The sequence below is a fragment of the Pagrus major genome, chromosome 18 (genome assembly GCF_040436345.1).
Source record: "Pagrus major chromosome 18, Pma_NU_1.0".
NCBI classification, from domain to species: domain Eukaryota; kingdom Metazoa; phylum Chordata; class Actinopteri; order Spariformes; family Sparidae; genus Pagrus; species Pagrus major.
Genome location: NC_133232.1, coordinates 17,321,997 through 17,341,161, shown reverse-complemented (window position 1 = coordinate 17,341,161; position 19,165 = coordinate 17,321,997). Strand labels below are relative to the sequence as shown.

Here is a 19,165-nt window from a genome sequence, read left to right as displayed (position 1 = left end):
CGCTAGCTAACGTTACAGCTCAGTTCGTACATGAAACTGCTCCCAACATGTGGATTATCTTGAGTAACGAGGTCATGATTTCTGTGAAGAGACATTGCTGCTGAGTTTTCCGAATTAATTTTTTGGGCGCCATAAGCCGACTGCCCTCTAGTTCCATTATATTCGAGAGAAGGCAGACATTTCTAAGGCTGATCTCTCTGAAATTTGTAATTCACACCAAAACAATCTATACAGTTTACAGACATGGGGGGAAACAGAAGGTATGATATGCAACTAAAGATCGTATCACCAGGAGATATTGCAACCACATGGTCAACATCCTAAACCCTCAGATCCACAGGACAATCACCCAGACCTTATCTAACAGCTCATTGAACTGTTAAAAAATAATACTAATTTTCATAAAAATAAATAATGGTTGTAATGCACATAAAAATGAGAATCATACCACAACACAGCTAGTTTCTTCTCAGCGACGGTGGCTGAATGGCTGGCGAAGTTCTTCAACCTCATGGCATACCTGCAGGGGAGAGACGCTCATTACTCATCTGCTGACATTTCCACTGACTTATGAAATGAGAGCACGCTTTATTTTTCTCAGGATCGTGAATACATGTATACTCAAGGTTCTTTTTAATTAGAGAATCAAGGTTAAAATCAGTCAAGGCGCTGCGCTTTCTGAGCACAAAGAATAATAAACAGTCAGTTAGTGATGAATTCCTTCAGCTTGCTGACAGTCAGCATCTGCTGTGCTGAAGTGCCCTCAGGCAGGACAAGCTACAGGTCAGCTTTATCTGACCCTATGGAAGGATGCATCTCTCCTTTGGTTATTGATTAGGTACTTAAAGAAACACTGTAGGATCAGCTGCCCTCAGTGACCCGCCTGATTGCTTAGCGAGTGGTTAATCAGTCAAAATGACTCTCGGCAGTGGCAGGTGAGTCGGAGGAGAGAAGCTACACCTTTATGTTTTATTGATCTCTGCAGGAAAAACCTTGTGCTTTTCTTCTGCTCCCTCCTCAGGGAGGTCAAAAGCCAGAGTCAAGGATCGTGACGCTTCAGTGTATTGCTCAAGGACACCTCAGCGGGATGGATGAGCTCAGACGGGCAGAGCTTGAACCGGAGTCCTTCAGTTTAAAGACTCTCTCCCACTACAGCAACCTGCTGTCACAACCCGTCTGCTTTCAGAGGTAGCAGTCGTTTGTTACTCTCACACAGTGGTGGTTCTGAACGGCTGGAAAACAGCAGAGATCTCGTAATGCAACACTTGTTAAACTACGCTCATTAGCAACCCTGCAGGTCTGAAAGGCTTTAGACAGAAAAGGCAAAACATTTCACGTTGGAGAGTCCAGACATCACTGATTACAGCACCGGCTTCATGCTAATTAGGATTTAGTTCTCATTCTAGAGCTCTAAGTTTTAATTTGTCATTTTCTGTGGGCAGAGAGGTGACCATACAGTGTGTAACCACTGAATATTATTGAAGCTAATTGACTGGAGTGATAAGAAAGGTGTGATTTTTCACATATGAGTCCAGGGTAATGCTTCATGAGAGGTAATTAAAAGGAAATAGATACAATGCTCTGAGATATTGCACATGGTAAGTAGCCTCATTTATTTGAGTTTTAGTAAAGAATGAAGGGATTACAGTAAAAAATAGCTGCATAGCCGGGTAGAGTTTATAAGCAGAGTCTTAATGACTCTAAAATGACAGAATGAGATCAATTTAAACTACATTAAATATTTGTTTAACCTTATTCTCTATTGGCTGTTGAATTGAATGATTGCCGGTAATTTACAGCTATGCAATTTACAGTTTTCACAAATGTTAATTTTCTTGCTCGTGTACTGACCGAATAGGTTACACTTTAAGGGCACAGGAAATGAGGGTGCTGAAGGTGCCGCTGCATCCCATTATACAAATTAATTCTAAAAGTCAGCGGTGCACACGTGTTACGCATTGTACAAATGTACATATTTGGCAAAATGGCTCGATAACACGCTCTACAAAATTTCTACAAATGATCCCTCACAGTACATTTCATCTACATGTATGAAGTTCGGTGGGCAGATGTGTCACAGTTACGAAACAGCCTCCTGGAGCCACACTGTATCTGACACCCAACAGGAGGTTAGCCATTTTGAATTTACTGTGCAATTTTATTTTTATTTTTTTGCCATTTCCACGAGTTGTACTTCATAATAAACTCCTTCTACAAATTTAACCTGATCATCTTCAGATTTTGCCTGGGCAATCTCAAGATAATAAAAAGTTCAAATCTTGAGTTTTCATTGAATGGCATGGCCTTGGAGACGTAGTGAAATTTAATATAGGTATTGTTCGTGCAGTGTGTGCAGAAATTTAGAGCCGCATCGGTTTAATTTATTAATGTTTCCTTTACTGAAGTAATGGTTGTTGATACTTTGAGAAAAGGTTGTGAGTTTTCTATCAGGCGCTCCATTATTCTGGAGGTGTTTCAGAGGAATTTTCTAGTGTCCCTGAATAAAAATAAGAAAAAAGGACACAAGCGAGTGTTCAACTATTGTGTAAAACATTCAGAAATGTCTGTTAGAGATAAGCATAATGATTTAAAGCATTTAGTATGCATCTTTAGAAAAAGTAACTTTTTCTCAGCACAATTGGAAATAATTAAAAGTGTGCCGATCTAACACTGTCTTCATTTCCCTACAATTAAGACTAATTGAGACATATTGAGAAAACACATCAATTATTATTCTCATTCTACAAAAACATCAGGAAACTATAGAGACTTTGTAAAATCAAGTGTTCACCAACACTGTTTTTTCTTTTCACTTCTCCATCAGTACTGTACCTGATGAGCTCGACGGTCTCAGAGTACATGGTGTACGGTGATTTGGCCTCTAGCGGATCACGCTCCATGGCATTTCCACACTCTATGAAGGAGAGGGCGCCGTCTGCGTAGTTCACCGCTTTGCCAAATTTGTCCATCTACACACAGAAGGAAGAAAGAGAAAAGACAGACACATAATGAGCGACAGAGGAAAAGAAGAAATGTAGCGATGAGAAAAATGAACAGAAATGTAACAGAGGATAGACGGAGAAGACGTGAATAAGACAGAATAAACAAAGTGTGTAGCAGCTTCTTAAGAATAATCTCCTGCGAAGATGTAAATCCCCAGATAAATGTGAGAAAACAATGCGTAAACATAAGATAAATAACGAGTTAAATAAATCTCATTTCATTGTTGGGGGGGAGGGAGATCAGATAATTCTTTTGATATTGTATAATCTTGCAGACATCATCACTCCTTGAATGCAATGTTCTCTTGGAGACAAATGGTGCAATAAATAACACAAATTATACAGTACAGTCCCTGATATGAAATAGATTTTCATTCTTCGGAGAAGCGCTGTGCACACACATGAGCGATGACACACACGTCTGAACAAGTACACACATAATTATGGTCTAGACTGTAGATGTTAACATTGTGTGTTTTCAAATCATTTTTCTGCTATCTCTCAGAGGTGTAAATGTGTGTGTGTGTGATTGTGATTGCAGAAAGAGTTGCAGAGGACAACATCTTACCAAAGCATCAGCCTTGTGCTTCAGTCTCTTGGCCTCCTGCATGTAGTAGTCTGCACTGTGGACTCTGTGAACAGCACAGTGAACGCAAGGACATAAATAGCAAGTTTGCACCGACACGTCGTTTAACAAAAAGTTATGAAAACTGCAGGTTGGAGTGATTTACATAATCACTGGCTACGAGTAGCTCGCAGTGAGTTATATACAGTAGCCTACTTTGTTATACACACCCCAGGCTTAGTGTAACCTTAGTATAACAACAAAACATGTTGTTCATGAATAATGCAGGGACCCTATGGGGCAAGTCAGTAACAAGATGCATCATCTTTCCAGGTTTCAACACAATTGGACCAGCGGTGATGGAGTTACTGATATTTACCCCGCCTACAGTACGCCCATAGGCCAGCATTCAGCCAGCCTGTGAGTGTACTGTTTGAAAACATCCAGCGTACAGAGTGAAGATGAGTTGAGATATAAGACAGACATAAGAATGCATTAGAGGTTGTCATGGGTCCACTCCGCCAACCAAGGACCTGAGTTGGTTTTAAATAGTGTTACGTTGGGTTTAGGTCTGTCAGCTTCATGCATGTCGTGTGGGGTCTCACTGAAAACGTGGTATTTCACCCGGATGGGCAAGGTTCTTCAGGATGTAGCAGTGCACGGTTTAGCCCATGCTGTTAGTGCACGTTGCTTTTAATAATTTGTGCGATTGACCTAATTTTCCATTTTCAAATCTACTTGGTTAGGTTTAGGAAAAGATCATGGTCTGGATTAAAATGACAAGCTTCACTTTTGATTTCATACGGGACATGAACAGCGATGATCATGAAAAATAAAAATCATCTTTGCTTGAAGTTACAAGTGACGAAACAGCCAATGCGAATCAGGTACACAACTCTGTGACGCAGGATGTAGAATTGTTATTAAATCAATTAATGCATCCTGTTTTTCTTCTTCTTCTTCTTCTTCTTTTTAAAGTATTCATAAATCAGGCAATTCATACATTTGAGGTTTGGGTAGGGGTCCAGTACAAAGCAGGCACAAAACTTTGGACTCATAAATTCCTCTAATGAATTACTCTAAATATAAATTAGTGTTGGAGCTAGTAGCAGACTGGTACTGGTACCATCTGCCAGAAACGGAACATTTTAAGTGTTTGTATTAGAAAAGCAGTGAACCATAAAACAATTTTGGTTTGTGTCACAGAGCAGTATATCTGTCAAACTCAGCCTGGCAGGCTGTATTGTAAAATGCAGTGTTTACTGTAATTATACTTGAATAAAGAGAACTCTCTGAGAAATACATTTACTTGTCTCAGCTGAGAGAGAGGACTCATAAATAACGTGAATCTAATAATGAGGATGCACGATACATCACATTTACATTTACATGTAAAGAGGAAACCCATGCCGTCTCCTGCCAAAGAAAATCTGGGAATCACTTACACATGAATTAATGGAGTTATGTACAGTCTGTAGGCTCTGATGAACAACAACGATGATTGGAATAAAAACATAACTATAAATAAATCATGCTGTTGAACAGAGGGGATCAGGCAGCATTGTAGAACATCTCCAACACAATTAATGTGTCAATAGTTATCTGTTGATGACTTATCAAATTTAAAAAGACATAAAATATGTGTCTTGGTGTGTTTCGTATACACTGTATTTCTACATACGTGTCGCTAAATGACAGTCTTGGCCTGCGAGGTTCGCCGGGTTCTGTTGGTTCCGACCACACCTCTGAGTCCGACTGTCCGTTGGCATGGTAACCGTCTCCACTGGGCTTCTCGCTGTGGGGATCCATTTCCTGTAGGAGAGAAGGCATTAAATCCATGGTCTTACAATGTGTGGCTTTTTAATGTTATTATTGGCTTCTCATACACAGTGAAGACTGAATTAGCAGTCTTACGGTCACTGCTCTGAGGAGTGGTTGAAAGACAATCATGAACTATTTCTTTAAATGTATTAATGCGATGTTATAAATACTCCAACATTTAGTATTTTACTGGAAGCTGTCCTTATCGATTGTACTACTTAATGCATCTGCCCTGCTTTTTGCAATGCATTACCTGCCAGCGTACAACAAATCATTCTTGGACATTTTAGTGAATTTGGCTCCTGAAACTAATTGTAGGTAAGGAAACATGACTCACACCAGCGGAGATGTGTATCATGCTGAAGAATGGTATGTTTTAAAAAATGGCATGCCATTGACTCAAGCGTTAATTGTGGAAGAGAGTCAGGTGAGCAAGCCACTAGCCTACTAATTCAAACATAGTGTGTACCAAAGTATGCACAATGATGCACCAGAGCCTATAACCTACCTGGGGGATATGCATTATTGTCAGGTCCAAGTTATCATCAGTATTCTCTCTTGAAAACTTTGTGTATTGGTTGAATTTGTAAAATTTGTACTAGTATTCTTGACCACTTACACTGCCATTTCTTGAATGCGATGACGCCTTGCCTTCGCCTCTCCTGTGTCTGTGCGAGGAAGAGGAGGTGGAGGAAGAGGTGGAGCAGGGCAGCATCCCAGCGGTGCCGCCCTCCTGGCCGAGAGAGGAAGTGCTGTCGCAGGGTCGTTTACGAGGGGGATCGTCTGAGAGGGGGGACAGGAGGGGTGGTAGCAGCTTCTCGTCGCGCCTTCGGGACTGCTTCCTGTTTAGAGAGCTACTGAAGGCAAGACACACACACGCACACACACACACACACACACACAGAGGCACACAAATTAAGAAACAAGGTCATTTTTCGTTTATTTAGTGTAAACAACGTATATGTTTATTTAGGATATGAGCTTTAATTAGTCACTTTACTTGTGGCTTTTGATAAAGTGTAATTTACTTTCTTGTTTTAATTAACACCTTAGTGGCATGTGAGGATGCAAGAGGTGAGAAGGAAACTGTAATTCCTAATGTCTAAGACATTGTCAGCTTCAGCAGACTGCAAAATCTCATATAAACACTAATGCCAAACCCACTGTAACCTCAAGGTACCTCATAGATAGTTAAATGTAACATAAAACCACCAATATAATATAAAAATGCATTTTTATTTATTTTTTATTCATATTATTATTACTTGGTCTTTTATGGTGAGGTACTTCATCTCACTCTGCCAATAGATTAAATTAAATTGCAATTAGTGTCAGAAAATGACTTAAAAAGACAGCTTAAGTTGTTTCATGGACTTACTTTCGGAGACTTAACTCTTTTGCAATCTAAGATTACTTTTCTATTTTTTTATTCTATTTTTCTTTTTAGACTGTATACTGTTGTTAAAACTTTCTGTACACTTTCCCATCTAGGGCTCCTTTGGACCGCCAAACATCTGGGAAGGGGCTGTCTCTTCAAATTAAGATAAAAGGTAACAACACAATCATCCAGTATGTAAATCCTATCTCTATAAGCTAGGCTAATAGTGTCTAACTATCTTGTTGTGACTTCATTTGCAACTGCTGAATAATATTTTCCTTCTAAAATTGTTGTAATTCTGCCTTCCCGGCTGGAGCATCGACGATTATTCCCTCAGCTGCCTTATTGGAGCTCTTGTGTCTCATATTGTTTGCAGCACAACAGATAATATTTTTATGTTTTTCCTCTGCCTGGAAACTCTGGGGGTTTGATGCAGCGAGAAAAGTTGCTGAGCTCGCAGAACAACGCCCCGAGCCCCGACATTAGTGATAATACACAAAACCAGGGAGACAAAGACTAATTAGCTGCTGCGGTGTGAGTGTGTGTGTGTGTGTGTGCGTGTGCTTTTGTGTCTGTGTACGGCATAATTGATGTGTGCATGACTATGCTAATTCGCGTGCCTTTGTGTGGGTCTATCCTTGAGTGGATGCCGGTGTGTGCGCAGGAAAGCATCTGAGAGCTCTCACACTTCTTTTAAAGGGGATAATAAGTTAAGAAAATGTACAGCCTCACAGCACAAAATGGCCACAGTATATCTGCCAAATATTCATCTGCAATACATTTGCAATGACTCAACAGTAATGTGGTCAGGTGGGAAGATTTGTGGCTTTAATGTCCAACTGAAATTAAATAGCTTTTTTTGTCTACTACAGCACACAGATATGCTCTGCACATGGATGTATTAAGGAGGATCTGGATGCAGCGTTTGAGGTGAGGCCCTGTTCACGCTTATGAAAATTGCTCAGTTCACGCATAAGGCCAAAAAACTCCAACTTCCCAGGTATAAAATGACTCAGATCTTCCACATTGTGCTGCCCATGGAGCGTGTGCACAAGAGACTTTGCTGGCTGAGAGGCTAACTTCACTAACTTTAAACGGGCTACAATGATTTAATAGTGCAGCCAAATGTTTTCAGACCATATTGCTCAAATTCTTATAGTGAATCAAGTCATTTTGTGAGTGGTGTGTCAATTTATCCATCAAATTACAGCAGCTTCTTTCCCAATATAAGCTTATGGAAAAGGTCTTTTTGGGCCACTTAGCATCGGATGACATTGTAATTACACAGTTTGGCTACTATGTCAAATTGGCTTCAAAGCCCAGCACACTTCCTATTGGCTTGGCTCTGCACATCACCGATCCTGTGCTCTCCTTTGAAAAAAACATTAAAAATTAAAATGGGAAAATGCTGGTGTCATGATGGTGCCCCCTACTGTTGCATTAATTTGTCGCGATATCATTAGTTTTCCATCTACACTGATAGGGAACTTGTTTCCATACAGCCGATCAAATCTTTTAACAAAGCAGTAACGTCAGCGTTTTTTCACAAGCTTAGCAGATGGTCACACTGAGCCAGATAGCAGCCTGCTACACAAGAGTGACTCTGAACAACAACAATATTACAGTCTCTATCTTGAGAGTCTCCTCGTTATCTTTTTAACTCCTGCACCTTAGCTTGTTGAACAAGTGACCAAACAAACATTTGGGAAAAGTGCTGCTTAAAGGGCCTTTCAGACACAACGAGACAACGACACCACTGGGCTCTAGAAAAAATCATGCTCAGTCTGACAGGCACATTAATCAGTTTGCAAGTAACACTAGCTAGCCTATGAGCTAGCGATAGTCAGGTGCAGCACATTAAACAACATGTAAACTTGCCTGCAAATGTCATTTTGGTTTGTTTAGATGTGGTTCTTCCTCTTCAATACCACAGTTAATACTGTCTGTCTGTCATGTGTGCTACAATAAGTTTGTGTACTCTGTCTTTTGTTCCCCTGCCTGTGCTCAGCCTGCCAGTTGCTGTCAATCAAAGTGGACACGGGCATGGCCTTCCATGTGGCTGAGAAAAAAGGGCTAATTCTGATAGTTTGCTAAAGACAACTTTTGTTTTTACTTTTGTTATTACAATCAGACTTAAAGACTATTTGTGGCCCTAATTTAAATTTCATGTGTGCGCTTAAATTCTCAACAAAAGTGGGCAAAGAAAACAAAGGCTGAAAAAATAATAATTAATTTCGATGTCTTTTCTAATTATCTCTTGTCAAAATATGACCTCACTGATTAAAACGGGGTGATAATAACTGTCAAAAGTCACCAGTTAGAAACTGCTGTTTGAGTCTGAGGTGGATGAACACATCATCCACTTTACAGCTTCCATAAAAAGCCTCTTGGATGATAAAGAGACACTGAGACGTCTGCTGAACAATGTCATGGGTTCAAGTCCAGGTCAGCCGCTCCTTCCCTCCCACCTTTCCCTGCTGTGTACTCTTTGATAACGCTGAAATGCTATAAAAATATTTCCTCTGTAGCTGTCAGGTTGAGGCTTATTTATAGCGACAGCCAGCTTAGTCTGTTTTTAATAATTCAGATGGAAAGCTGAAATTCACAATTTGTCATTCCTATGTCACAGCGTGAATTGAACTTGCCTCTCCAATGACTTCATCACCACATTAAAAATTTCAAGCCTTCCTAAAAATACTCCTCCTCTGTCAGTGTTTGTCCCAGTCACATGGGGATATTGTGTTTAGTAAGAGTATGAGGGTAAGAATGGGGACAGTAATAACACAGTACTTATTACTTACAGTAATAACTTAGCTCTCACATTTTTTCATGTCATGCAGTCATTTTTATTGGGTAATTTAGGTAGGGTCGTTTAAATCTTCATTCACAATAAGCATGAATTCCTTTCCTCCCTATTGACTAAGATGGTTTGGAAACACTCCCACTGACACTACTTAAAGGGTAACTCTGCCAATTTTGCACATTAAAGTGTATTCACAGGGGAGTACTACTGCACATGTGAGTAAAGTAGTATATAAAGCTTTGTGTGGCTCCAGAGAAAGCTTCATGTAATCTGATAAACTGCCTCCAGTGATGTCACGCAGTGGTTGGGTTGCATTGTCGGTAGCATAGGCACCAGGTTTTTCAAAAGAAAGAAGTTATAGGACTGCAATGTTAAGTCAGTGGACTGTTTCTCAAAACCTGGTGCCTACATTACTACATTACCCACAGTGCAACTAGTCACTGAGAGACATCACTGGAGGCAATTTATCAGATTACATGCAGCTTCCTCTGAAACCACAAAAGGCTTTATACTACTTTTTTCATATATGCATTAGTCCCCAAGACCTGTAAACACACTTCAAAGGCACAATATGTAAAAAAAATATTGTTTTAGTACATTAAATGGACTTGTTTGGCCTCAATGTATACACACATTTTTTCAACTTTCAGTGAATAAAAAAAAACAACTTTTTATTTCAACCTCTGTATATGATATTGATCACAATACACACATCAGTCACTTAGGGTTGAACCTCATTAATACACTGTCACAAAAAAACTTTCATGACTGTATCATCTACTTTTCCTTCTGTTCAGGCCTCTGGGGAGCTCATGTAGTGGGTGCTTAAAGGACGTTCATACTCACTCTGTGGAGCTGTTCTTGTGGTTGTGTATTGGAGAGATGCATGGTGGGAGGAGCTGACAGTCTTTGTCCAATCGCAGCTTCTTATTGCCGTTGACTGAGGATTCACTGTGGTCAGACTGGAATATAGAAGAGAGAAAACAAACTCTATCTAAGCACAGTATCAACATTTGAGAGAGGAAGGACACATATTTGGAGGTTGGGAGTAAGTGAAATAGGAGAGGAATGTGAGGGGAATTTCAGTGAGAAAGAGTGAAAAAAAAAACACCTTATGTTTCCTCTTGCTCTTGCTGGTGTGTTTCTCTGTTGGGACCACTATGTTTCCAGCTGCCTGCCTCCTGTGTTTGCCTCCATTCTCTCCTCTCTCCGTCCTCCCGGCCAGCCTGGGATTGCTCTGCTCTTGCACTGGGGGGTTATCCAGGACCCCCAGACCTTGGCAAACCTTCTCTCTGTCCCTCCCCGTCGTCCTCTCCCTCTCCCCAAGCCCAAATCTTTCTCTGTCCTCTCTGTCCATCTGCCTCTCTCTCTCTGTTAATCTGTCTCTGTCACCTTGCCTCTCTCTGTCCTGCACTAATCGCTCATTTTCCTCTTCCTGTTTCTCCCCTTTGGGTAACTTCTGCCTCTCTCTCAGTGCTGGCCACTCTGCTTCCTGCTTCTGTCTTTCTCTCTCCACCTGTCTCTCTCTGTCTCTCCCTTCACTCCCACCCCTCTCCGTAATTCCGACTCTGGATCTTTCTCCCAAACCCTGGCCAGGTACCCTGCTGAGCAAACTCAGGTCAATTTTAACCCATAAACTCTGAATCTCTTGGTATTCCCTCAGAGGGGAGAGAGGCACCTCGTGTCCCATGTTGGAAGGTGGTGACATGGACTCCAGTTCTTTGCACTGTCCTCCTAACCCTCCAGGATCAGGAACAGAAGTGCCGAATGAACCACTTATGTTGCTAATGCTTAGGGAGTTACAGCTACTACTGCTGCCATTACTTACACTGCTGATGCTACCATTACTACTGCTGCTACCATTAGTTGTCACATTGCTACCATCTTTGACGCGAAGTCCCTTCCCTCCAAATGTTCCCATACTGCCAACAGAGGCGAGGCATGGAAGAAGAGGCGTGTGTATGTGTGTGCTGGACAGAGTCTGTGTGTTAATTGCGGCGCGTGTCGTCTGAGCTGGCAGAGCAGGGATTTTGATGGCTTCCTCTGAGTCCGACTGGCATTCAGAGGAGGAGGAGGAGGAATCTGTTTCGATGAATTCTCTGGACTTGGGTGTGATTTTGGTGTTTGGACCTCTGTGTTTCCTCTTGTCCTGTTTTGAAGTCAAAGGAGAGAGAGCTTTAAGTTGACTGAATAATATCACTCATACCATATGCCCTCTCATTGTGTCAAGCGCTTTGATTGATCTCAGCTGCAGAGTACCGGGTTTTATTTGAACCAGGCTTATATTAGAGACTTTATTAAAATTAATAAAATATGATCTGAAAAATAAAGTCAGCGTACAGCTATGTTTTCTAAGATTTCTCACAAATGTTGGATTTACCAAAAAATTGAAGCCAATCTTCAACCACAAAAGTAAGCTTGTCTGCAACTGATGCTCCACCAGTGGTCTGTATGTGATGGGCAGTGATGGAATGTAACTAAGTACATTTACTAAATTACTGTACTTAAGTATAGTTTTGAGGTATTTAAATTTATAACTTTATACTTCACTATATTGCAAATATTGTACTTTTTACTCCACACTTAGACTGATGACCCATAGTATACAGTACATACATACATGTAAATACTAAAGTACTTTCAGCACTTTAGTATGGGTAACTTTCATTTTAACCTAAGGATTATTTTAACATATCTTTAAGTGTACTCAAATATGACATTGCATTCGCCTACAACAACCAAAATGGAAAAAGTAATACTTGAGTAATCCAGAACAACAAAGCTTCGAAAATATGAATATATTGTTGAATTCATTAAATTAAAGCGATGGAAGGGTACATAATGCCTCGTTGCCACCAAGAGTTTATCCACCCTTGTTTTTTCCCCCATCCCGTGTTTGGAGCCAGCCTTTGTTTAAGTTGAAGATGCCTCTGGTCATTTTTTGAGAATGCTTTCATTTGACCACCTAGAATATTGCAACATAATGTAATTATTCACATGCGCCAACCTATGTGAATCACTGTAGCTGCTAATCATAAACGCATGTAATTTATAATCTCTCTGCAAATTACTGAACTACTACCATGATACAAAGGCCTATATGCCAGCTGCTGTTGCATTTTAACCCCCTGCATAAATACCCTGTAGTTGACAGGAAGTATAATCAGTCAAGCTAAAGATATACCTCATGTGATAACATCATGCAAATTATGCAGCACAGGCTTGTTCTTCCAATCTGTGAAATGAAATGAAACCTGTTTGACTGTCTAATTTTGTACATCAGTGATAAACACTGCACACCAGTCACTATTGAATACAGGCAGCTGGCAGCAGCGATGGTTGTCACATGCAAACGAAAAGATGTATTGCACATTTCTTATATAAGAATTCTTTCTCAGATTAAAAGGTTTTGGTCTAATGGAGTTAGAAAAAGAGTACCTTTATCACAGATCATTAAGTCTTCGACCAAAGAGTCTCCTCACTGATGGCAACAATGATATTCAGCCTTGGTTGCTGCATTGTCAACAGCACGGAGGAAATCTCATGACAATACCAACACCAACAACATGTTAGTCCTTCTCTCAGAACCTCCCCACCCTTTCTGTGGCTCAGCCCAAAACCACTGGTTCCTACTGAAGAAGTGCTGTACATTTTGAAAAACATGTCATTAAGATATTCATTTATTTATACGCAGTATATTATCTAAAAAGGCTCATTAATTTCCTAAAACAGCCATGCTCTGTAGTTTTCAGAAAAAAATCCTCAAACAATAGGAAATAATGTTATTTTTTGGGACTATTTTCAGCTGTGGATTAATACACATTTGGTATGCTAGTGAAACAATGGGGCTCTATTGCACAGAGGAAGACATTCAGCTACAAAATCGATACTTGAATGTATTCATTGTTGGTTTTCGTCTTTTGATTTGTTGACAATATAAAAAATATTAGTTATTTGTCAGCCTAATACTTTGAAAGAAATAACAGTTTTATAGCTGTTTGTCAGCCTGACATTATTGTTGTGTGAAGGACATGTGCCAGCAATCAGAACCAGCCTGCGCCTGCCGGGTCTATTTTCTTGGTAGCTCTGCCGCATTACAGCTGCAACTCTGATCTTGTTTTGTATCCAATTAAAATTGTCCCTCAGATTTTGAATGCCTGATTTTAGATGTGAATTGATCAATTATTGTTTTTTGAAACAAAATGATGTCAGTAGCTGCGCTTCATGTGCAACATCAACACGAGAAAGCAACACTAGAGGTAGATGAAGAAAACACCACTAACATTTCCAGTCTTGAGCTAAACCCACTCACTTGGCAGACACAAAGGAACAGTTTTCTCCAGCTTGTGGAATCAGTCCAATGTATGTTAGCATCTACAAAATTCACTTTCAGTAAATTCCATGTTCTGTTTTATGAAGAAGAAAAAAAAAACTGCACCCTGTAAAATGCTTATTTACACTAAAGTCAGAAACTTGTCCTTTCTTGAATAGAAGTCTTCAGCAGTGTTTTCTGGAAAGTTCTCCTCTTCTCACTGTTGACACTAACATTAACTGTTCTGCCAGCTGTTCTGCACAGCCAGTCTGCTGGCAGCAGATCAGCTGTCGTGACAGCACCCACAGGGCAGGTTGCAGAGGTTAGGTTATTTTTTGGCAAAATGGAGGAATTTTAGGTTGTTGACATCCGATTATGTAATACACCCCTGTATGTAAATCCTGATTCTTGAACAGGCGGTCCGTGGCCCCTAGGAGGTCCTCTGAGTGATTTTTATTTTTTCAAAAATTCTGAAAAGACACATTTGTAAAAAGAAAAAAAAAATCACACGATTCCTCCTGCAATTGTGTGATCAAGCTAACCTGATCGTTGCCTGACATTCGCCATGCTATAACTGCTGCTAGAATGTTTGTACATGTCACTAGCAGCAGTCAGTCACTATGGGTCCATTATATATACACACTATTGTGGGCCCAGTTTAATATGCAACATAATGTTTTACAATGTATGGAGTAGGGGGTCCTGCTCCTGCTCTCATCAGCTAAGGGATCCTTGGCTGACAAACATTGAGGACCTCTGATGTTAATCATGTAAAATCTATATTTATACAATGCCTGTAAAATAACAGTCATTGAGGCTTAAACTTAAATCCATTACATCAATTTAGTGGAATTTTCTATCATGGTTGATGAAGGCAAAACATGTAGAACCAGTTACATCTTTTCACTGAAGCATATTATTGTTAAAAAGAAAGAAAAAAAACAGGGAAAAGAAACCCATAACGAGTTGATGAGTAGGCTTTAAATGTATTGTGAGAATGAAGAGAAGAGAAAGCTCTGAATGGCTGTCAGGCTGATTGAACCTGCGGTTGAAGAGGTGGCAGATGTCAGGGTCAGGCTCTCAGCTCTAAGCTTTTCTTGGTTTTGTTCTGGACTATGGCAAATGATCTGAGGTTTGCTAGTTGTCGATAACAAAATGCAGTTTTCAATGCTTCAGTATAATTGCCAGCTGTCAGCTAATTTATCTCAGCAGCTGAGTTTTTCATGCATACTTTCTTCAGAATGAAAGCAAAAAAACAGCACGGAGAGCAAACACATAAAATGACGTGAGGCACCAGTGTCATGAAGATCAGCAAGGATCAAAACATGGCACGTCCTAAAATAAATTCAAGAGAGCGCTGTGTGAGCTGATGTTCACTTCTTTTGTTCTTCCAAAGATATTCATCTTTCTCATATGTCAACCTTACTTCACTAGATTTCCAACTTTTTCTCTCTAAGGTTACATGAGGTCAACATTTGAAAATGTTTTTATGAATACAGACTGTTCTTGGCTCTGTGTTATTTCAATATTACAGACCGTTTTAACAATCCTGTTGATTTCTTAATATTTTGACCTATTGATTTTATGATATGAATTTGCATTATTAAATCAAACTGAATAAGCTGTAACCATCATATAATGTTCTTGTTCTTTTCTATCTATATTACATAAAAACAGCTTTCTTTCTTTCTTTCTTACTTTCTCCTTGAAACTACATAATCTTCATAAAACCACAGGGTGTTAACTCATTATAGGTTAAGAAGATGGTCAATGATTCAAGTCTGTCTCTTTGCCTTCCTCTCTTACTTTCCATATTTCGATAAAACCAGTCAGTGTTGAGCCTTAATAGTCATGTAATAATACAGTTTTTATCCTTTGGAATTTTATGACCTTGACAAATCATCCAGAGACTATACAGGTGAGGTGATCACTACAGAATACATGGCCATTGTTACATGTGTGCAGCCCTTGGTTTTAAACTGTGTTTTTACATATTCCAGATGTTGATCGGTAAAAGGACCATGGCCCACTTTCTAACACTAATAAAGAAAATTCTGGATTAACCTTGAGACATTTGTATTATAGGGAGCAACCATCACTGAGAATATAGTCGGAAGAAATATGGAGAAAGTCTCTACAGTACGTCCCCCGCAAACACACACACACACACACACACACACACACACACACACACACACACACACACACACACACACACACACATGAATTCCACCCCCACAAACTAACCTGGTTTACACTGACAGCAGGTATTGGCACAGGTGTCTGCTGTAGCGCCGCTGGTGGAGTTACTGTGTTGTTGTTGTTTGAGTTGGTAGCACTGCGAGGTTCTTTCCTGGGGGCTGTTTTCCCACTGGGGGGTTTGCTTCGTGGCCTCGGGGGGTTCTGGTGCTCCAGGGAGGGGGGAGGCAACAGGTCCTTCTCCCTCGCTGCAGGGCTGCAGTGCGGAATGAACAGAATAAGAGGGAGCGTCACAATCCGAGTTAGATTCACCCTTGAGCAAGGCACTGCGACTGTAGTGCAGTTTGACACCAACAAGCAGTAGAGGATAATGTTTGCAGTGGCCAGCTCCAGGGGGTGGATGTGTGTTAAAATGGAAAAAAATAGGAGACAGCATGAAATAATTGAAAACAGCATGTATTCAGCTGAACTTGTTTGGATGTGAAAAGCTTAAAAATGGAAAGGGGAAGGGAAGAAGGGATTGTAGGAGAAAATAATCAAGAAAAGAAGAGAGGAAGTCAGTGTTTTTTCTTCTAATTAGCCTAAATTCACGCTGAGCAGCCAGTTTGGGATGGCTTCCACTCAGTCTGAGCATTTTTCACAACAGCTGTGGGAGTGACAGTGTTCAGTGGCCAGCTGCCAAGAAGCTCAGTGCTCCAGTGGAGCCTGTGAACACTCAAGTGACATGTAGTCTTAACAGTAACTGTAGTACTTATACCAATAACATGTGACATGTAACTTGTATAGTTATTGAAAGGGTAACACATTTATTTTGTAATAAATTAAATAAATAAATAAATTACCCCCCCCCCCCCCCCCCCAATTACCACAATAATTAGCTCATAATTTATTGAAAGTCACCCCAATACTATTTCATAGTAATACTGCTCCAATAGGCTGTTACTAAAAAGCTGGTCACTTACAGCTATCTATTAACTGCTTGTTGGAAAATAGCAGCAAATATTATTATTAAATATTATTATTAAATCATGTTGGGGTAATTTTCAAAAACATTTGAGGTAATTATTATGGTAATTTAAGGGTAATTTCAAATATGTTGCTTGTAATTATAACCTGTTTACCATGAAATCTTTGAACTTGTATAATAAAGTGTTACCATAATAACTTCTTACAAGGCTATACGTCAACATTACATTATTTGTGATCATGATATTTTATTGCTTTCAGTAAAGCAGCGATCAATAAGCAATACACAAAAAAAGCTGAATAGGATCTAAACTCTTAACTTGCGGTGTCCCCCAGGGAAGAGTCCTGGGGCCCTTATTCTTTTTATGATATACTGTATTACAAGTTATTTTTTAAAATCTTTATTAATGTTCAATAAAGATAAGAATTAAGTAAAGAATATATTGAAATTTGGCTCTCTGATAAAAAAAAAAACCCTCACATGTAAATCAAACTGAGAAAACATTCAGAATATTTAGTTTGATTTAAGATAATTAGCTCTTAGAAAATGCCATGGCACCAAAAGCACTAAAACACTAAATTGCTGACCAGGAAAGCATAAGACCACTGGCTAAATGCCAAATTTTGACCACAAAGCCATTTTCTCCATGGCTCATCCAAAAAGCTTCAGACTGCTCAAAAAAGTTGTCTTGGGTTGTATCCAAATTACCTCCCAATATAAATCTGAACCTGGTACATATTCATGATACCAAGAATACAAAAATAATTAAAACATGTCTCCCTAAGAAATTTATAATTCTTAGAATATAGTTCCTACTCACTCAGGTTGTCATAATTTTATCAACACAATACAATGGTCTTGTTGTTGTACAATGGTCTGTTATGGCCACTTTAATCAATCTAAGAACAGTATCACCACTTTTTAGGTGAAATGGTAAGCAGTGGATCAATATTTAATAATGCAACAAATTGTTGCTACAAGGAAACAATCACTCATAGTTTTACATTTTAAATAAATAATAGTTAAGTATACTTTTGGGATGTAGCCACTAATAGATGTTCAACAAATACAATTCAGTCAAAATGTTAATGAGGTCCCATCCTTACCTATGCTGGTTTGCTCTGGTCCATGTCTGGTTCTGATTATCTTCCACACTGTTTGATCTGTCTGTCCGTCTGGGCTGTTTCTTCCCTGTGGTGTTCCTCCTCGGGGTCGTGACCTCTGGTCCAGACAACAGGCCTGGCGATAGCCTCATCTTTGACCTCTGGCCCTCCCCTGACGCCTTCTGGCTGAGCTTGGCCTTGGCCTTCTCTCTGCCTGGGCTGCAAGGAGTGAGAATTGATTTTTTTTTCTTTCATGGTCAGAGACAAATTTTTTATCCATTGTTGCCTGCAAATTGTTCACCCTTCTGTCAGTGTCGAACAGATAGAATTTGAAAAATTACTTTTGAGGTTACAAATTTCCAAACAAATACACTTGTAGCTCCTACCATAAGGCTCCCCTTGTGTCCTTGTGTTCCACTGTTGCAGCTTGAACAGGGGTGCTGTTGGATCCGCAGGGCTTGGTCTTGGCGGCCGTACCCACTCCTGGTGCTTCACTCCCTGGAGAGAAAGTCTCTGGACCCTGTGTGATGGAGCCTGGGCAGAGGACCATTATCCCAGCATAAGTATTCCAATACAAACCAGATGCTTAATTTATTTTAGATGCAGCTGCTGTTTGACACAGTAAATATAACTGTCCATACTAACCTGTGCCATGATGCTCTTGCTGTAGGGGAACCAGGGGTTTGGTTTGAGCTTGGACCTTATTCAACCAGCTGTCAAGCTGCCACTTGTTGGTGGAGGGAGGCTCAGGCTATAGGGTGAAAACAACTTAAAGATTAATATATATTTCAGAAGTAAATACACTCTGCAACACTTTTTATTAGGATGGTTGTATCCATGGTGTCTGTCTAGTGTTTGGTCTGAAAAACTCAAAGGATGTCTACCAGGTAATGTTTACATATTTTAATGTTCGAAAAACACTTTTCTCATACTGTCCAATGCTGCAGCACCTCCATTCATCCTTCATCCATATCTGAATGCTCGCTCAGTTTAAGCACCTGTCTCTTTAGGGATT

General features: G+C 39.9%; 1 protein-coding gene across 1 annotated transcript in view; it reads right to left on the bottom strand.

Annotated features, from left to right (window-relative positions):
* aff2 (AF4/FMR2 family, member 2) overlaps positions 1-19,165 on the bottom strand; it is a 168,436-nt gene that overhangs the window by 6,329 nt on the left and 142,942 nt on the right. Inside the window, exons 13-23 of the mRNA XM_073487330.1 lie at positions 18,796-18,901; positions 18,537-18,684; positions 18,154-18,369; positions 16,129-16,336; positions 10,681-11,718; positions 10,416-10,531; positions 6,008-6,245; positions 5,249-5,379; positions 3,571-3,634; positions 2,833-2,969; positions 449-520 (exon numbers count right to left, since the gene is read on the bottom strand). Of these exons, the coding sequence (XP_073343431.1) occupies positions 449-520; positions 2,833-2,969; positions 3,571-3,634; positions 5,249-5,379; positions 6,008-6,245; positions 10,416-10,531; positions 10,681-11,718; positions 16,129-16,336; positions 18,154-18,369; positions 18,537-18,684; positions 18,796-18,901 (2,474 nt within the window). The remainder of the gene's footprint in view (positions 1-448; positions 521-2,832; positions 2,970-3,570; positions 3,635-5,248; positions 5,380-6,007; positions 6,246-10,415; positions 10,532-10,680; positions 11,719-16,128; positions 16,337-18,153; positions 18,370-18,536; positions 18,685-18,795; positions 18,902-19,165) is intronic.